This window comes from Perognathus longimembris, chromosome 7 (assembly GCF_023159225.1).
Source record: "Perognathus longimembris pacificus isolate PPM17 chromosome 7, ASM2315922v1, whole genome shotgun sequence".
Lineage (NCBI taxonomy): Eukaryota > Metazoa > Chordata > Mammalia > Rodentia > Heteromyidae > Perognathus > Perognathus longimembris.
In genome coordinates, this window is record NC_063167.1 from 67,903,358 (window position 1) to 67,922,224 (window position 18,867).

At 36.5% G+C, this 18,867-nt stretch overlaps 1 protein-coding gene across 4 annotated transcripts in view; it reads right to left on the reverse strand.

Moving 5' to 3' along the window:
• Cept1 (choline/ethanolamine phosphotransferase 1) overlaps positions 1–18,867 on the reverse strand; it is a 46,829-nt gene that overhangs the window by 20,165 nt on the left and 7,797 nt on the right. For 3 of the 4 annotated variants that reach the window (XM_048351762.1, XM_048351761.1, XM_048351763.1), the window contains exons 2-4: positions 18,191–18,598; positions 11,702–11,849; positions 8,392–8,533 (exon numbers count right to left, since the gene is read on the reverse strand). In XM_048351762.1, the coding sequence (XP_048207719.1) occupies positions 8,392–8,533; positions 11,702–11,849; positions 18,191–18,529 (629 nt within the window). In that variant the 5' untranslated portion in view covers positions 18,530–18,598. Of the gene's footprint in view, positions 1–8,391; positions 8,534–11,701; positions 11,850–18,190; positions 18,603–18,867 lie in introns of those variants that run through there. The other variant, XM_048351764.1, reaches the window with a different exon arrangement.

Below are 18,867 nucleotides of genomic sequence, written 5' to 3' on the forward strand. Positions count from 1 at the left end.
TTAAAAACTGAGTTAACTTGAAATTACCTAGGAGTGATGAATACTACTTGCCAAACAACTACATAGGATCTGGGTGTAGGAAATGATTCAGGAAGCTATCCTTATAGACAGGAGCTATCTTCTTGTCCTATTTTACAAGCTTCATTTCTGTTTCTCAGCGTTCAGAGAATAGCAGATATACAAGCTCATTTTGTTTGAATTATAATTCAATATTGAGTGAGGAATATGAAGGTATTTAAATGACATTCTGTAAGAACTGATAGCAGGGAACCTAGGGTCTTGTGCAAACTAAACAAGCATTCTACCATGGAGCTATATCCCCAGATTTTTTTTCTTTCTTTTGTCTGTCATGGAACTTGAACTCTGGGCCTGGGCACTGTCCCAGAGCGCTTCAGCTCAAGGTTAATGCTCTAACATTTGAGCCTCAGCATCACTTTGTTTTATGGTAGTTAACTGGAGATAAGAGTCTTATGGCCTTTCCTGCCCAGGCTGGCTTGAACCATGATCCTTACATCTCAGCCTCCTGAGAAGCCAGGATTACAGGCATGAGCCACTGGCACCCAGCTCCTTATCCAGAATTTTAAATGTCCTTACCCTCTACATTGAAAAGGTAAGCCGATTTTTATTTGCCAAAGCCCCTATGTACATATTTCAAAAATCAGTAATCTATTCTTTCCATCACTTTAAACCTCATCAATTCCTACTGCTATCTCAAAAAACTAGCTGAGGCATTTTGAAAAGGGTAATGGGGGGGAAAAAACTTGTTTTTTCTCTGCATATGAATGAGGCAAAAAATCAGATTGGTTCTCTCCTTATCACACTATCTGAAATTTATTTCAGAATCTTCCTTTTCCCACTTTCTCTCCCTACTTCCACACCAGCATTACAATTCTCTATTATTTATCAGTGATTAAAAAAATCTACTTCAATCACTTAACAAGTTTCAGAACACAGCTAGTAACATATAAAGAGAAGTACAGAAAAAGCCCCAGATTAAAAAAACAAAAAAACATATCAGTGGTTCATGCCTATAATTCTAGCTACTCAAGAGGCTGAGGTTCAGATCAGTTAGAAGTGAACCTGGGTAAAAACATCTCAGAGACTTTAACCAAAAGGTGTGCGGGGGGCATGGCTCAAGTGGAAGAGTGCCAGCCAAGCACATTTGGGGTACCAAATGTGGTACCTGGTACCAATTGAAAACAAAACAAAACAAATCTTAAATCAATCACAATTAAGTGAAGAATGGTAAAGAAATAGATGCCCATAATTTTACCTAATGAATTAGGTAAAGTCTAGGTCTTACATGAATAAAAATGGTTTCAGAATATTATCTGTAACAATATATAAGGTGAAGTGGACAAAGCTAGAGCCCAAAAATTCACTGCTAAGGCAGGAAAAGAAACTACACAGGAAAGGTAGAAACTAAAATGAAGATCTCTAGTATTTAATATTCATGTGACATCTTGAAGATATACATTCTACAAAGGTATTTGGCAAAAACTTTCCTACTTTTTAAACAGAAAGCTAATTACACATTGACAAGCAATCTTTTAGTAACAAAAAGTTTTCAAAAAGTATTCTTCAGAATGACTTAATAAAGTGATTTTTTTTGGAGGGGAGCAGGGGACAGTTTGGGGGGATCTGAACCAGGGCCTCATTCTAGGCACAAGTTCTACTGCTGAATTACATCTGCAGCCTGAAAAACTGGAAATTTATTAGTATTTAGTTAATGTAAATATGAAACTTTAGTTGCGTGAACTAAAAAAATGTAATAAACTTATTGTGAAGATCAATTTCTGCCTATTAAAACTACAAATAATTAGACTAGAGATACTATTTGTAAAATCAGCAGATTCACAGACTTTATAAACAGGAAGGAACTTAAAGATCACCTAATATAAAACTATTAACAAATTAGGAGATTAGTCTCATGAAAGGTATGAGGCTTCCTTAAGCCGACATAATTCCGTTTCTGGGGCCTAGGGTATGGATTTTTGAAACTGGGGCTTGCTATGTAGATGAGGCTAGCCTTGAACTTAGGATTCTCCTGCTTCAGTCTCCTAAGTGATAGGATTATAAACATAACCCCCAAATCCAGCCTGAAATAATAATTTAAACATGATTTCTGCTATTATAGGGTGGAAGATTTTTAAAGGCATATATTTTGCATAAGTAAATTTTAAAGATTACTTAGGATTTTAGCATTTACTTTATAAAAATGATTACAGAAAAATGTATGGATCTTTCTTCTTTCTCTTTCCCTTTCCCTTTTTCCCTCTCCCTCTCCTTTCCCTTTCCCCCCTCCCCTCCCCTCCCCCCTCCCCTCCCCTCCCCTCCCCTCCCCCCCTTTCCTTTCCTTTCCTTCCCTTTCCTTGCCTTCGCCAGTCTAGGGACTGTAATCAGGGCCAGAGTACTGTCTCTGGCTTCTTTTTTTGCTCAAGGCTAGCGCTCTACCTTTTGAGCCACAGCGCCACTTCTGCCTTTTTCTGTTTATGTGGTGCTGAGGAATCAAACCCAGGGCATTGTGCATGCTAGGCAAGCACTCTACAGCGAAGCCACATGTGAACTCTTCCATTCAATATAACTCATAACCTTATAAGAATTCATAAATATTTACAAATAAGCTTTGTCTCTTAATACTTTTCTTCTCCTTCCAATCCAATTATTCTGTGAGTTCTCTTATCTCTTTCCTATTCAGGCTAGTGAAAATCCTAAAGGCCTAAACTGGGTTAGGGAAAGTCTTATGAGTAGTACTTATTTGTTGGGTTTTTACCTACTTAGCCCAGCAGTACTGTGAGGTCAGGGTTTTGTCTAGATAAAAAGGTACTAAAATTCTCTGTAACCAGTATAAAGTGCTAGAAAATATAGCTCATAGTTGCAGCAATGACTTGTCCAGAGCATATATGCTTTCTTACAATAGAAGACTTTGAATGTAAATTATTTATAGCTATATGTACTAAAGTCTACTTACCTTTGTTCCAGATATTATTAAATAACTTAAAATAGAAATTCAAAACATTTAACTTTATATGAAACAATTCATACTAAATATTTTTCCTGCATGTTTTATTAGCATATTAATTGTATTTAGAGATTTCATTGTGATATTCCCATACACGCATATAATATGTACTTGGATCATTTTTGCCACCTCATAAAAATGTTATAAAGATTCCTAATGTTCTTAAGGTTCTAAGAGAAAGTTAATATTTTCTACTCAAATTACAACTGAGGTTACCTTGTTCTTACTTTATACTTTCTCTGTGCTACAAACTTCACTTGAATTTATTGTACATCTATTGTACATTATATATGATAATCTATTGTATATATAATATACATATCTATAATTATATGTAGATATATAATTATATATAAGGAGTATATATAATATACTCTTCAAAAATATGCAAGTCATTTATCTATCTATCTATCTATGCTTGTATATGTATATATCTGTATTTTTTTGACAGTTCTAGGATTTTGCATTTACTCAGTTTGCTTGACTGGCATCACTTGAGCTATGCCTCCAGCATTGTTTTTTTGCTGGTTATAATGGAAATGGAATTTCATGGATTTTTCTGTCTGGAGTGGCTTTAAACCAATCCTCTGGATCTCATCCTTCTGATTAGGTAGGATTACAGGGATTATCCACTGGTGCCAGGCTCTAATCCTATTTGTACATACAGTATTTTCTATGAATGTTGTAGCCTAATTTTAATTAAAAAAAAAAAAAAAGAAATTCAGTGTAGCTTTAAACCAAGTGCAGAATTCCTAAACATTGGATATAAATTCTCAAGTCAAAACCAAGCCTTTAGATGTTAAACTAGCCACAATCTTACTAGATTTTTAATTTGGAGGTGAGGGGTGTGGGGGAAGAAGGTGATCCTGGGGCTTGAACTCATGGTCTGGGAGCTATCCCTGAGCTTCTTTTTCTCTTTTTGCTGGTCCTGGGGCTTGAACTCAGGGCCTGAGCTGTCCCTGAGCTTCTCTGTGCTCAAGGCTAGCTCTCTACCACTTGAGCCCCAGCAACACTTCAGGCCTTTTCTGAATATTTATTGGAGATAAGAGTCTCATGGACTTTCCTTGTGAAGACGATCCTCAGAACCACAATCCTCAGATCTCAGGCTCCTGAGTAGCTAGGATTACAGGTGTGAGCCACAGGCACCAGGCTGCTGAGCTTTTTTTGCTCTACATTAGCACTCTACCATTTGAGTTACAACATCCCTTCTGATTGTTTGGTGACTTGTAGATAAGAGTCTCATGCACTTTTCTGCCCAGGCTGGCTTTGAACCATGATTCTCAGATCTCAGCCTCCCAGGTACCTAGCATAGGAACAAGTCACTGGTGCTTGGCTAGATTTAAAAAAAAATTTAATAGAAAGCCTGCTAGTTTCAGTTTTCTTTGTTCTTGTTCTCTATCTGCTACTCTAAAACTTCTCTGGTTGTGTCATCTTCAGTTGTCTTGCTCCAAAGCCAGTCTCTTTCAGTCTCTCTCTTAGCATCTTCAATCTCTGTCCTAGCAGATCTCTTTTGTATCCTCAGCTATTTTTTCATTAAAAATACAAAACCCAGGGCTAGAAGCATGGATCAGTGGCATCGCACCAGCCCAGTAAACAAGAAGTCCTGAGTTCAAACTACATTATTACAAAAGAAAATTTCATAAAAATACAAAACCCTATTCCCTTTGAGCACGTATGCTCTCCTATAAGATGATTCTCTCGGGGCTGGGGATATGGCCTAGTGGCAAGAGTGCTCACCTCGTATACATGAAGCCCTGGGTTTGATTCCCCAGCACCACATATACAGAAAATGGCCAGAAGTGGCGCTGTGGCTCAAGTGGCAGAGTGCTAGCCTTGAGCAAAAGGAAGCCAGGGACAGTGCTCAGCCCCTTAGTCCAAGGCCCAGGCCTGGCAAAAAAAAAAAAAAAAAAAAAAAGATGATTCTCTCCTTCCTATCATAGCCACACATTGCATAAGTTTACATGATGCGTAATAAGTTAAGAGCCAGATGTGGTGGTGTACACCTGTACTTTTTTAGCACTCAGGAGATGGAGGCAGGAGGATTTTAAGTTCCAGGCTAGCCCAAGCTATATGGTGAGTTCTAGTTCATCCTGAACTATATAGCAAAACTCGGGCTCACAAAGAAAAAGAAGTATCTATTGTACTTACTACAATCTGGCTTCTATTCCATGATTACACAGAAACTACTTGAGATAGCTCATATTGCCAAGTTCAATGTACACTTTTTTGTTCTCATTTTGAATCTTGGCGCATTCAGCAGTTCTCTTTTGAATTTTATCACTCTCTTGGTTTTTCTTTCTAGTATGGCTTCTGTTTCTCTGTACAATAATTTTCACAAGTTCCTTTCTAAGCTTTCCTTTTAAGTTTTCTACCATCCTTGGATATCTAATATCCCTGCATACATTTTCTGGGTAGGTTTCTCTTTCCATCCAACCTCCCAGGGGAGGGAACTATAGAAGTCATTCCTGCCTCTGCCCTCTCATTCATTTTTTTTATATAAAATATCTTTCTAACCTATCCTTTCTTCTGCAAGAGTACTGCCATCATGTATGTTAGTTTGGGCTGAAAACTGAACTCAGTTAATTATGCTGAGCCTTTCTAACTGGTCTCTTCTGTCATAGCCTACTTGAGTTTACCATTATGTTACATTGCCAGACTGATTTTCCTAAAAGGTATTTGTCATTTCCCAGCTTTGGGTCTTGTAAAAGTTCTCTGCAGATTCAAGATATAAGCCCACATTTCTTGGCAGAGCAAAAAAGGCCCTCCTTGATATTTCTGGATCTTCACCAGCCTTATCTCCTGCTACTGCCAAGCACCTTATGATCCAACCATATGGGTCTGCTTGCAGACATAGTTCATCATAGGGAAATTCTAAAACTGAAAGACAGAGAGTTGTGATATCAAATCCCTCCTAAACATATTGTCTATTTAATTTTTTTCTTACTTCCAATGTTAATTCTCTATCCTTTAGTTTCCATACCATAAGGTTGGTGGTGCTGCATTATTCGAAAAGGGAAGAGAATGCATTAAGTCTGTTGGTAAATAAGTTTTCAAGATTATTTGATTCAATTATTAGGTCCTCTACCCCAAAAAAGGGTTAACTGTGAGATAATGACCAATGAAAAATAAAGTATGTGAAGTCCAGATAGAGCAAACTGTCATTTATGAAAAAGGAACATCGCTAAAAAATAAAATTGAATGAATAAAAACCAAATGATCTTACAATGACTGTAAAAATACTTCTAAATAAGGCCTATGAGGGCTGGGAATATGGCCTAGTGGCAAGGGTGCTTGCCTCACATACATGAAGCCCTGGGTTCGATTCCCCAGCACCACCTATAAAGAAAACGGCCAGAAGTGGCGCTGTGGCTCAAGTGCAGAGTGCTAGCCTTGAGCAAAAAGTAAGCCAGGGACAGTGCTCAGGTCCTGAGTCCAAGCCCCAGGACTGGCAAAACAAACAAACAAACAAACAAACAAAACAAAAAAACCGGCTGGGGATATGGCCTAGTGGCAAGAGTGCTTGCCTCATATACATGAAGCCCTGGGTTCAATTCCCCAGCACCACATATACAGAAAACTTCCAGAAGTGGCGCTGTGGCTCAAGTGGCAGAGTGCTAGCCTTGAGCAAAAAAAGAAGCCAGGGACAGTGCTCAGGCCCTGAGTCCAAGCTCCAGGACTGGCCAGAAAAAAAAAAAAGCCTATGAAAACAATCCTGAAAACAAATTTACATATATTCAATTATATCAGAACTGTTTACCATTTTCTGAGCATTTGTCACTTTATAAATTGCTGGCAAATACACATTCACATTACTTTCACATGAACACTTGTGTCTGCAACAGTCTCTGATAATAAAGATGTCATTAAAAATGGTCCTTAAACACACTGTCTATACTCTTTTATTTTAAGTCTTTTTAAAAGTTAACAAGTATTAATAATTATTTCCATAATATTAAATTTAGCAAACATCATCTGACCCGAATAACTGAATTTCTTTGTATCTGTACATCTTACAAAGACCTAGACAATTTACCAGTGATCTAAAACTTTTAAAAAGTGCATCACCTAATTATATGCTAGGTTTACTTTATACACTAGGTTCAGATGGTCTCTTGCCATTCGCTATCAGATATTTTTGTTTTGGCATTTCAGGAAGTATACAGTGTTTTCTCAAGTTATTTTTTTTCTCTGTGAATCCTATGCCATGAAAAAGAATGAATAACTCTAGTAGTGTAAGTAGGATCTGTGCTATTTAATTAAAAACCAGTTAGTAAATGCCATGCTTAAAGAAATTTCAAGACTAGTTTACTCATTAATCCATCAACAGGTAGGAAGCTGTTTAAATAAGGTTTGTGGAGACGGTTGCTGATGGGAGTCAGCAGAAGGTGAGTGGGAAAAAGGACAGGATAAAGGAGAGAGATAAATACAGTCAATGTACTTTACATATATGTATGGCATAGAATAATGAATACTGTTAAAAATGTTTAAAAAAGGACTAAAGATAAGGAGAGAAAAGGAAGGGTTGAATTTGATCAAAGTACATAATATGCATATAGGAAAATATCATAATGAAATGCCTTTGTACAAATGATATATGCCAACAAAATATTTTCAGAAAATCTGTTTGGGCTCTATAATCCTAACAAAGCCAGCCCGGGCAGGAACATCTGCAGACTCTTATCTCCAATTAACCACCAGAAAACTGGAAGTTATACTTTGGTTCAAAGTGGTAGAGTACTAGCCTTGAGCAAAAGAGCTCAGAGAAAGCTCTCAGGCCCTAAATTTAAGCCCCAGGATTGACACAAAGAGAGAGAGAATAAAGATACTTATTTGTATTTTATTTTTAATTCTCAGGCATTTTGCTGGCAGTAATAAACTATGTGGTATGCTCATGTCAAGTGGATTACTAAGAGATTCTTCAGAAATAAATTCATAAAACAATGAGGAAAAAATAAAGAAGGGCATTTATTTAAGAGATTCAAATTTGATTTTTTTTCTTCTCAGAAACTACCTTTTACTTCCTAAATATATATTTTTATCTATCAAAACAAAGCATAGAGTGAAGGTGAACAATGGTGTAGGGAAAAAAGTGAATGTATCTGGAAAGATAAATGGAAATGAGAGGAGCTACCACTTTTGATACTGCTATTAAAATACTGGTTAGGAGGTTCTGATATTTCCTTTCAAAAGAATAATAGATATATAACAGTCCGTATGAGCAAACAGTTTTAATAAATATTTTAATTTTTTTGAAAAAAGCTTTATTAAACCAATTCAGTGAGTTGATCTATTCTTGATAATCAAATTCCTGTAAGCAACACTGTCTATAGTTGAAAGCAAAAACAAAATCCCCATAAAGTGTTACTTACATTCCGAATCGCAATGTTCCAGACACATAAGTCTGCCAGTGTGCACAGTAGAACATGAATGTACCAGCAAAACAACAAAAAAACATCCAGTCAGGATTTGTCCCAAGTTGTACTGCAATACAAGTTCCAAGAACCACAAAAACTGCAGGAAAAAAATCACAATGAAAAACTGAACAGCACAAATAATACATTTAACTAAGCATGAAATGATTTTCAATGAGATAAAAAGATTCTATTCCATGAATGTACAATCTACTCCATTATCTACAATAGAAAAGTAGGACATAAACTTTCACATTATCCTCTATTCTTTTTGTTCATTATGAGGTAAGAACTCAGGGCCTGGAAGCTGTCCCTGAGCTTTTTCAATCAAACTTAGTACTCTACCACTTTGAGCCACAACACCACTTCCTGTTTTCTGGTGGTCAATTGGAGATGAGAGTCTCATGAGAGTCTATTCCTGCCCCGGCTGGCTTTGAACCATAATACTCAGATTTCAGTCTCCTGAGTAGCTAGGATTACAGGCATGAGCCACCTGTGGCCGGCTCATGTTATCTTTTAATATCATAATTTCAACCCCTTTTACACCAAATTATTTAGTAGAACCAAAGTTCTTGAAAGCAACTAAAATTTGCATTTTTATTTTTGCACTATTTTCATAACTCAGTGATAGCATACTAATGAACTGTAAAAAGTTACAGGTCAGCCAAGAGTGCTGTTGCTGGCTTGAACTTCCAGCACTACAGAAGCTGAAGTAGAAGATTTTGAGTTTCAGGACAGCCTGAGTTACATAGCAAATTGCAAGCTAGCCTGGGTTACCCAGTAAGATCTCAAAAAACAACAACCCCAAAAGCGGAGGGGGAAGGGGGGAATGAGAGAGGAGGTAACAAACAGTTGGATACAAGATTGGATACAAGAAATGTATCCAATGCCTAATGTATGAAACTGTAACCTCTCTGTATATCAGTTTGACAATAAAAATTAAAAAAATAAAGGAACTATATCTTATTAAAGATTTTTATAATTACATTCTATATTTTGGAAAAAAACCCAAAAAGTCACAAAGCAGAAAGTCTAAAAGGAAATAGAAACAACAAAAAAAGATGCTAAATAATTCACAAAAGGACTGACTTGCTTCACTGGTAACTGCTGTTTCTGTATTTAGCAGATGCCATAATGACATTTAGGAGAGACTATTTCTATGTAGAAAAGGACTTCCTAGGAAAGTTTTAAAACTCAGATTATAATACAAAATGATTGATGTCAAATAAAAAAACAAGACACCTAGTATTCTCACTCACCTGCTTAAATTATGGCAGACATTCAAGTTACCTAACCAGCTTTTTTTCAGTGACACTTTCGAATTTTTCCAGGCTTTTAGAAGTTCTAAAAGCTTAGCTGCTCTGCTCCCGCTAATAAGCAAGCTGCTGTTAGCCTTGCTGTCAGCATTGTACTTGTGCAATGATTACAAAATGCACTTAACTTATATAGGCAAATCTAGTTTTTTTTGTTTCTTTTTGAAGAAAATATTTAAAATGCCATGTCAAATGGTAAGACAATTGTGGAACCAAATTAAAATTAGAGAAGAAGCATTCCTGTCAGGAAGACTAGTGAGAAATTCATGTAAGTTCTAAATCTCTCTTTTTTTAAATGCTCATCCTGGGTCTTGAACGCAGGACCTAAGCACTGTCCTTGAGCATTTTGGGCTCAAGGCTAGTGCTCTACCACTTGAGCCAAAGCTCCACTTCTGGCTTTTTTGGTGCTTACTTAGAGATAAGAGTCTCTGGGGCTTTCCTGCATGGGCTGGCTTTGAACCACAATCCTCAGATCTCTGGAAAATCCTCAGATCTCAGGTCTCTGGAGAAGCTAGGATTATAAGGCATGAGCCATCTTGCCCAACCTCTAAATCTCATTTATGTCCTTTAAAAATGTACTGAAATTATTTGAAAAATTTACAACATAGTGCAAATAAGGGCATATCACCTACACTCTAACTACAGGAACAAACACAAACACACCTCATTAGTACTTTTAAAACTCTTTCATAAATTATATGTATGTAAGGTATCTAACATGCTGTTTTGATATACATGTGCAGAGTGAAATGATTACTATAATTAAGCACATTAGACTGTTCATCACTTTTTCCCCTTGGGTAGTAAGACCTAAAGTATAACTCCGCAAATTTTCATTATGTGAAACAATATTATTAATTACAGTTCTTATTCATCTTAACTTTTAAAAAATCCAAGTCACCATTACATATTTTTAATCCAATTTTGTAATTTTAAGTGTTACATAGGTTTGATTTAAATATAACGACCATGAATTACCAAACTAGTCTCCTACTACTGTATTTGTATTACCATCTGTAATTTATGAGGATTATTTTTTTCTACTGCTGTTCTACAGATTGAAGTCAGGGCCTCACATTCTTGCTTGGCTTTTGGGATGAAAGCTAGTGTTCTACCACATGAGCCACACATCCAGTCTGGCTTCTTGCTGTTAATTAGAGAGAGGAATCTCATAGATCTGTATGTCTGAGCTGGCTTTGAATTGAGATTCTAAAATCCATCTTTTAAATAGCTAGGATTATAGGTGTAAGCCACCATCTCCTGGTTGAGACTGTTTTATACTGACAATTATGCCCTAGAATTTAAAAAGATGCTGAAAAATAATATTTAACATTAAAAATTAAGATAAGGCTGGGAATGTGGCTTAGTGGTAGAGTGCTTGCCTAGCATGCATGAAGTCCTGGGTGGGACTTCTCAGTACATAAACAGAAAAAGCTGGAAGTGGCGCTGTGGCTCATGTGGTAGAGTGCTAGCCTGGTGCACAAACAGGCTTAGGGGCAGTGCTCGGGCCCTGAGTTCAAGCCCAGAAACAGCTAAAATAAGTAAATAAATAAATAAAATGAATAATCTGAATAAATGAAATAAATTAGTTACTAATTTTTTGGGGGGAGGCAGTCCTAGGGCTTGAACTCAGGGCCTGAGCACTGTGCCTGGTCTAGCACTTGAGCCACAGTGCAACTTCTGGCTTTTTCTATATAGGTGGTGCTGAGGAATTGAACCCAGGGCTTCATGTATGTGAGGCAAGTGCTCTACCACTAGGCCATGTTCCCAGACCTACTAAATTTTATAATACTGACAATAATGAATAAACTTTAACCAGATTCATGGCCCTACAAAACTAAAATTAAATATAAAACCCCTTGTGCTGATAACCATACAAATTCTTATTTATCCTAATACTGTCTCATATTTTTCTTATCAGTTAATAATCATTAACATTAAAAATGTATCAATACCTGTTGATAGCGAATCACAACCATGATCAAAAAGTTCTCCCAAAGGAGAACTACTATTGGTTCTTCTTGCCTGTTTCCCATCTATAGCATCCAAAGATTGGTAAATGAAAAGGCCACATGCACAAGCAACATAAGCCCACAGAGGTGCCTGTGAAATAAAATAAGGGAACAGTGTTCAGACACATGTGTCACTGTGCTCGGAGAACATTTTTTACTCACAGATAGTTTATCTTCACTTTCTAGAGTAGTATTGGTTGGAAGCTATGAAAGAGATCAAAGTGCTACATGAGGATGAACTTAATGACTTAACTAGGATTGTTAGGGAAATTAAATTTCCTACCTTTAGGGCCCAAGCCCATGCTGGCTAACTACAGTGTGCCATCCATTATATTTGGGTTGCATGTCTACGGATCCAATGACTCAAAGCACTAAACTTTAAGAACCAAATAAGTACAGACTTGATTTCTTGTCATTTACTTAAATATTACCATGAAACAACTGTTATTCACATAGTATTTATACTGTGTCAAGTATATGAAGGATGTCATTTATATGCAAATATTACAACCCACCGTAAGGCATCTGTGACAAGGTGACCAACTGCTTATAACTGTACTTTGCAGAAATTTTATAGAAATCCCAGGACACTAAGATATTGGCTAATGATTCCTCCTAACAGATTCTAAGAGTTAATTAATAATATATTACACTTTTCACCAAATCGCATCTTTGAAGATGTTTATAGGTATATCATATAAAAGAAAATTTCATGCTAACTTCATATGGAAGTTAAACAATGGGTTAAACAATATGGGTTAAACAATGACAGACTTTTTTTTTAACTACAGGACTTCTAGCCCTTTATATTGCTAAATATACTATGAGTATTCAAGAAAGGGAAACAATATACTAACCACGATCCTCGGGTCTCAGCCTTCTGATTAGCCAGAATTACAGGCATTCGCCACCAGCACCCATTTATAATATTTTTAAATATAGTTTACAGAATAACACTAGAGAAATGACGATCTATTATGGAGAACTTAGAACATTGTTTTTTAAAAATGTCCCATTTTCAGGAAAATGAACTACTGGTATTGAATTTGAATGGTATATTTTAAAGGAGAGCTTCTGTTTGGTTCATATTTAAGAATGTAGACAAATGGATTTTTTCACTATTTTCCCATGCCAAGGTCATGACAATTTTTATTACAGTCACAATATTTTCTCAGATACTGGTTTCAAGGTATACTGTAGTAACACACAGGGCTTCAAATAATATTCAGTATATTCTGTACTAAAAAGGGCATTTTCTTTGCTAAAACTATGTTTAGAACTCAGCTATGATCTCCTCTTAAATGTTTTATTAAACATGTTTCATATTTTAGAAAATTGAGGCTATTAAAGTAATGATAGTATATTAAGCTAGAGTTACAAACCCTGAAAGTGATAACAGTGGTTAAGTAATAAGCACAATGAAATGGGCAAATACGCTTCTGTGACTTAGTAGTCCCTCTTCTGGACTTTAGGTTTACTATTTTTTGCTCCTAAGGGATCTAATGTCTCTGGGATTGTACGGCCCCATACAGGAATCATTAACCATGTAACTATTTTAGTTTAAATTAATGAAAATAAATCAGCATCTTCCAAATAGCCACACAGAGCTATGGACACAAAAGCATAGCATGCAGACATAAAATGCCAGTAGCCACAACAGAAATGCTTTAGAGAACTGAAAAAGTTGGGTCCTTCTGGGGGATTAAACTTAGGAATTTAATGGATAAGAATTATTATGACAACATAGGTAACTTCATCTCACAAAATGGCAAAATAATTATATACATGAAACACGACTACAGTTTTCACCTTTTCATTTTCCTTTTTTACTGTAAATACATAGGACACTAATTTAATATTTATATCCTCTTGGTTCTATTGTTTCACTACTCTCAGAGGTATGTTAAAAAGAAATACGGTCTTGTTAGGAGCATGGTTCAAGTGTTACAGCAACTGGCTAGACAGCATAAGCAGTGAGTTCAAACACCAGTACAACAATAAGGATGGTCTCAGCTAAATTAAGAACCTGTAAAATACACTGAGTGAAAGAACATAACTAACTCAGGGTATCACTAACCCAGATATGGATGTGGAAGAAAATCAGTTTGCACAATCTTGCAGGTGTTCTAACGTAAGATGAAGAATTTGGAACAGTTTTTCTGAACTTCTGAAATAGACTTTTGGGATTCACCTAGATATACACCTAAGGTTGCCAGGATTCCCCCCACCTCCCGCAAGAATACGTGAAAAAAATTAATTGAATATTATGTTCAGGAAAAGGAACTGCAGGAAAGTATAGGAAGACAAGTAAAAGTATTTTACTTTTTGTTTTATATATTTTTGTTTGAATTCTTCTATTTTAATTTTTCCCTTCCCTTCTGACTGCCAGTGGAAACGGTGTGGAAATTATTGGCTGTGTTGTGTATTAATTTTCTATGTTAAAAAAGACCTAACAAGGGTGGGAATCTGGCTTAGTTTTAGAGTGCTTGCCTAGCATCCATGAAGCCCTGGGTTTGATTCCTCAGTATCACTTAAACATAAAATGCCAGAAGTGGCACTGTGGCTCAAGTGGTAGAATGCTGGCCCTGAGCAAAAGAAGCTTAGGAACAGTGCCCAGACCCGGAGTTCAAGCCCTAGGACTGGCCAAAACAGAAAAAAAAAGGGCCTTTTTTTTTATAGTGAGTTAAATCAAAGCATTAAACTTAGCAATACAAAAACAGAAACAAGCTTAAACTTAGAAACTTTTGTAAGAATTTATATAACCAGCAAAACTTGTATTGGTAATAGCATTGCTCAGTTTAGGTTTCCCTATGTATAAAATAGATAACATCCACTTCCTTTATCTGTTTTATGTTGCGAGTGTAACATATTTACATACATCAGGCTACAAAACATAACCCAATTAGTTTATGGTACTAAAACTTAATGTAGTAAGAGGATATTTTAGTATTCTACATGAAAAAATGGAGTCTACAATTCTATCTTTAGAATTTGAAAAATAAGGACTAAAATTTTCTTTAGTGCTAGTCTGCTTTTTCTAATAAAAAATCAAATTCAATTGACGCTATTAAAATGTCGCCCTTATTTTCTATTAGCAAGAATACTATCTGAAACCCTGAATCATTAAAATATTAAAATATGTGTTTATATGAAATTAATAAAGTATGTACATAAAACTAATGGTCACTACTGGCAAAGGGTCACAGGTATAGCAACTATAATGAATGGAAATTTTTCTTGGTTAAGTTCATGGAACCTGTGAGGTATAAAATGCTCACAAAAGAAAAAGTATAAAATCCTCAGCAATGAGTTAGACGAACTTGTGGTTCTATATGTTATATATTACTGGAGAAAATTGGGAAAGGGAGGAGGCTATGTGAAAGAATATATTATATGCTTAATACTTTTTTATAATTTACAGATCATTCTATTCTAGGCACCCTGAATGCTTCATCCTACTTTATTCTCATAATCATACACAATAAAATGTGTAAAGATAAAATCTGACTTAGAGAATTTATATACCTTCCTGAAAAGCATACAGATAAGAACTTACAATGGAAGCTAGCAATGATCATTTATGGGAGGGTGGAAGTGGAGTAGGATTAGGGCCTTGTGCTTGCTAGAACGCTCTACTACTTGAGTCACACATCCATCCCACCATCACTTACTTTAATAAACACTATTCTGAGTCTAGCAAGTTTTTCTACCACTCAGCTATAAATGCATTCAGGCATATCTTGTGTAGGACATTACCTTCCTTTGATGAGGACCAGTGGCTCATTTCCCAGGAACAATTTTGAAAAGATCCCCATGATCACAGTATTTACTGTTCTGGAAGTCTCCTCAACAGTTTAGCTAATTCATCTGTTACTTTAATAATGTCAAGTCACTTAATGACAATGTGCAAGGAAAAGTATTACAAAGGAACATAATTACATGGTTTACACTAGGATGTTGACTAAATGAGATTAGTGGCCAAGCTATCTTTGAATCAGTTCCCACTCCCTGATTGTTATCCTAAATCTAGTTGAGATAAGAAGGCTTCCACTGGGCTGGGAATATGGCTTAGCTGTAGAGTGTTCGCCTTGTATGCATGAAGCCCTGGGTTCGATTCCTCTGTACCACACAAACAGAAAAAGCCAGAAGTGGCGCTGTGGCTCAGGAGGTAGAGTGCTAGCTAGCCTTGAGCAAAAAGAAGCCAGGGACAGTGCTCAGGCCCTGAGTCCAAGCCCCAGGACTGGCCAAAAAAAAAAGGCTTCCACTGCATCAACTGATTTCCCAGATGTTATACTATACCTACAAGGATATGTAGGTACTAGGCCAAACTCTTCTGGAAGTAGTAAAGGTCTGAAGCAACCACAAGTAAAACAGTCCAAAGGACATGTGGCATGATAATACAGCTGTCTTGTAGATTCTGTTGCCATTGTGAATTTTTTTTCTCCTTTGAGAAAAGGTTTTATTGTCTAATCCAGGTCGCCTTGAACTTTGGATCCTCCTGCTTCAGCCTCCAAGTGTTGGGATTAGCATACTTGGCTCTTGGTTTTTGTGTCTTGAATTAGGTACAGCAAGATAGTTAGAAAAGCAGCTGGACACGAGACACACACCTATAATCCCAGTGCATGGGAGGCTGCCCATTAAAAGAGGAATTAAAATAATTTCAGACTTGATTGTGATATACATAGCAAGACTCTATTTTTTTTAAAGAAAAGAAGAAAAGAAATGAAGGGAAACTAGAAACATATTCATACAATTTGTATGAACTATATTTGCATAGTAAAAGGAATCAAAATGAAGGTATTCAAGGTATGTGGAAGGAAATAAGTATCTATAAAACAAAAATCACATATTTTATAGCAACAATGACCTTCATTAGTCAATCACTTTAAGAGATACACATGGAAACAAAGAAAATGATGAACACAAGGAAAAGACAGTTGATAACTCTATCTCAAAGAACAAAGCACTAGAAAGATTACTTTAAAAAAGAACAAACTCAAGCTAACTTAAGCTTGTGGCTATTATGATTCATACAGCACAGTGTTGGACATCTAAAGATGACAAAGTTGTGGATCAACTTTTGCTGGTTCAGGATCACTTGAGATGGAACTTTCTGATTAATATGGACAGAATAAATGTTTCTGATTCTCTTTCAACTCATACATATCACGGTTTACCTTAAAAAAACAAACAACAACAACAAGAAAAAACCAAGACAGGGTCTCATTACGTAGCCTAGGCTGGCCTCTAACCCTTGACCCTCCTGCCTCACTCTCTCAATTATAGCCCAGGATTAAAGATTTGGCTTGCCATTTGATAAAGAAATAATGAAACCAATTTTTCTGGGCTGGGAATGTGGCCTAGCAGTAGAGCGTTTGTTTGCCTAGCATGCATGAAGCTCTGGGTTTGATTCCTCAGTACCACATAAACAGAAAAAGCCGGAAGTGGCACTGTGGCTCAAGTGGTAGAGTGCTAGCCTTGAGCAAAAAGAAGCCAGGGACAGTGCTCCGGCCCTGAGTTCAAGCCCCAGGACTGGCAAAAAAAAAAAAATACCCATTCCTCATGAATGAAGAGTTCTAGCTCCAGTTTCAAATAGTGGGTACAAACAACAACAGAAGATAAGAACAGATCAGAGGCAAGGATCTGCAAATAGTTTTTGTAAGCAATACCACACTTCCTTTCTTAATGGCAGCCAGAGCAGGATATGGAACAAAAATATCACCTTGAGTTTTCCTTACTTTCATTTTGCCCTTTTAGATTAAAAGTGAAGTTTACCAGTCAGACATTGTTTACAGGGGTGGGGGTGGGGAATTCAACAAGTCTCAAAGGAATAAAGAGGAAGACTTTTGTTTGAGATAGTGCCTTGCTGTATATTCTATGCTTGTCTAAAATTTGTGATCCTCCTGTCTCAGCCTCCCAAGTGCTAGGATTAAAGTTGAGCATTATACTTAGGCTGAGAAAAAATGCTTTGATTATCCTGTCTCAGCCTCCCAAGTGCTAGGATTAAAGTAGAGCATTATACTTAGGCTGAGAAAAAATGCTTTGATTAGCTTTGTTTACAGTCATGCCATTTCAAATACCAGAGATTTTTTTTTGATCATTTTAAACTGTTAATACTTTCTCAGCTATCTAGAAGTGGAGATAAACTCTTTTATGAAAAGTGTTGAAATCTCACATGTGCTTCATGCTAATATTACTTTACTAGGCTAGAATATATTTTTACCCCAAATTTTACACACACACACACACACACACACACACACACACACACACTCAGCACTAGGGTTTCAACTTCCAGGTTTTGAGCTAGTTTTACTTGCTTGCTTACTCATAGCTGGGACACTATTACTTGAACCACACTTCTAACCTAGATTTTACTGGTTACTATGGTGATGGAGTCTCCTGGGACTTTTGGTAAGAAAACCCTCTTACCTGCTCAGTAGCTGTAGGGCAGTAGAAGACTAATAAAATAGTTGTACAGATGTTTATTGATAGTCCAATGATTGTGATGAGATTTGGAGCAATCCAGGAAGGAACTCTTCCAACTAGCCATTCCCAGTACCCTTGCATTAAGGGCTCAAGCAAGGATCGTCCAGCACTCTGATATCTGTGTTCTTCTAGTCGCTTTAACTGGTGTCTTGACAATGGTGGTGTAGGTAACTGAAACAACTTATTTAATACACACCCTGTAGTACTCATATGCCCAAAGCCCACAGGGGACTCTGGGTGAGAATCTCCACATCGTTTCCTTGTTGACCGGTGCCCACTCATGGATCTTGGTTTTCTTTTATTTGGAGACAGCAATTTATCTGATTTTGTAGCTTTTTTGCAGCTATTTATCTGGAAAACAAGGTAACAAAAAAAGAGATACGTTTGTCCAATACTTCTAAATATAACCAAACCAGAAAAGTTAAAAGTCATCCTAATAGAATATCAAACAAGAGTGAGAAAAACTACTGACTTTAATAGTCAAGTGCTTCCTTGCAGCTCATACTCTTTCTATTCCCTACTACTTTGGTATTGTAAAGTTACAAATACTTTATTTGTATAGAAACTCAGGTCCCAAGTCCAGCAAGTTAGTAATAGTATCAGACAATGACATGGCTGAA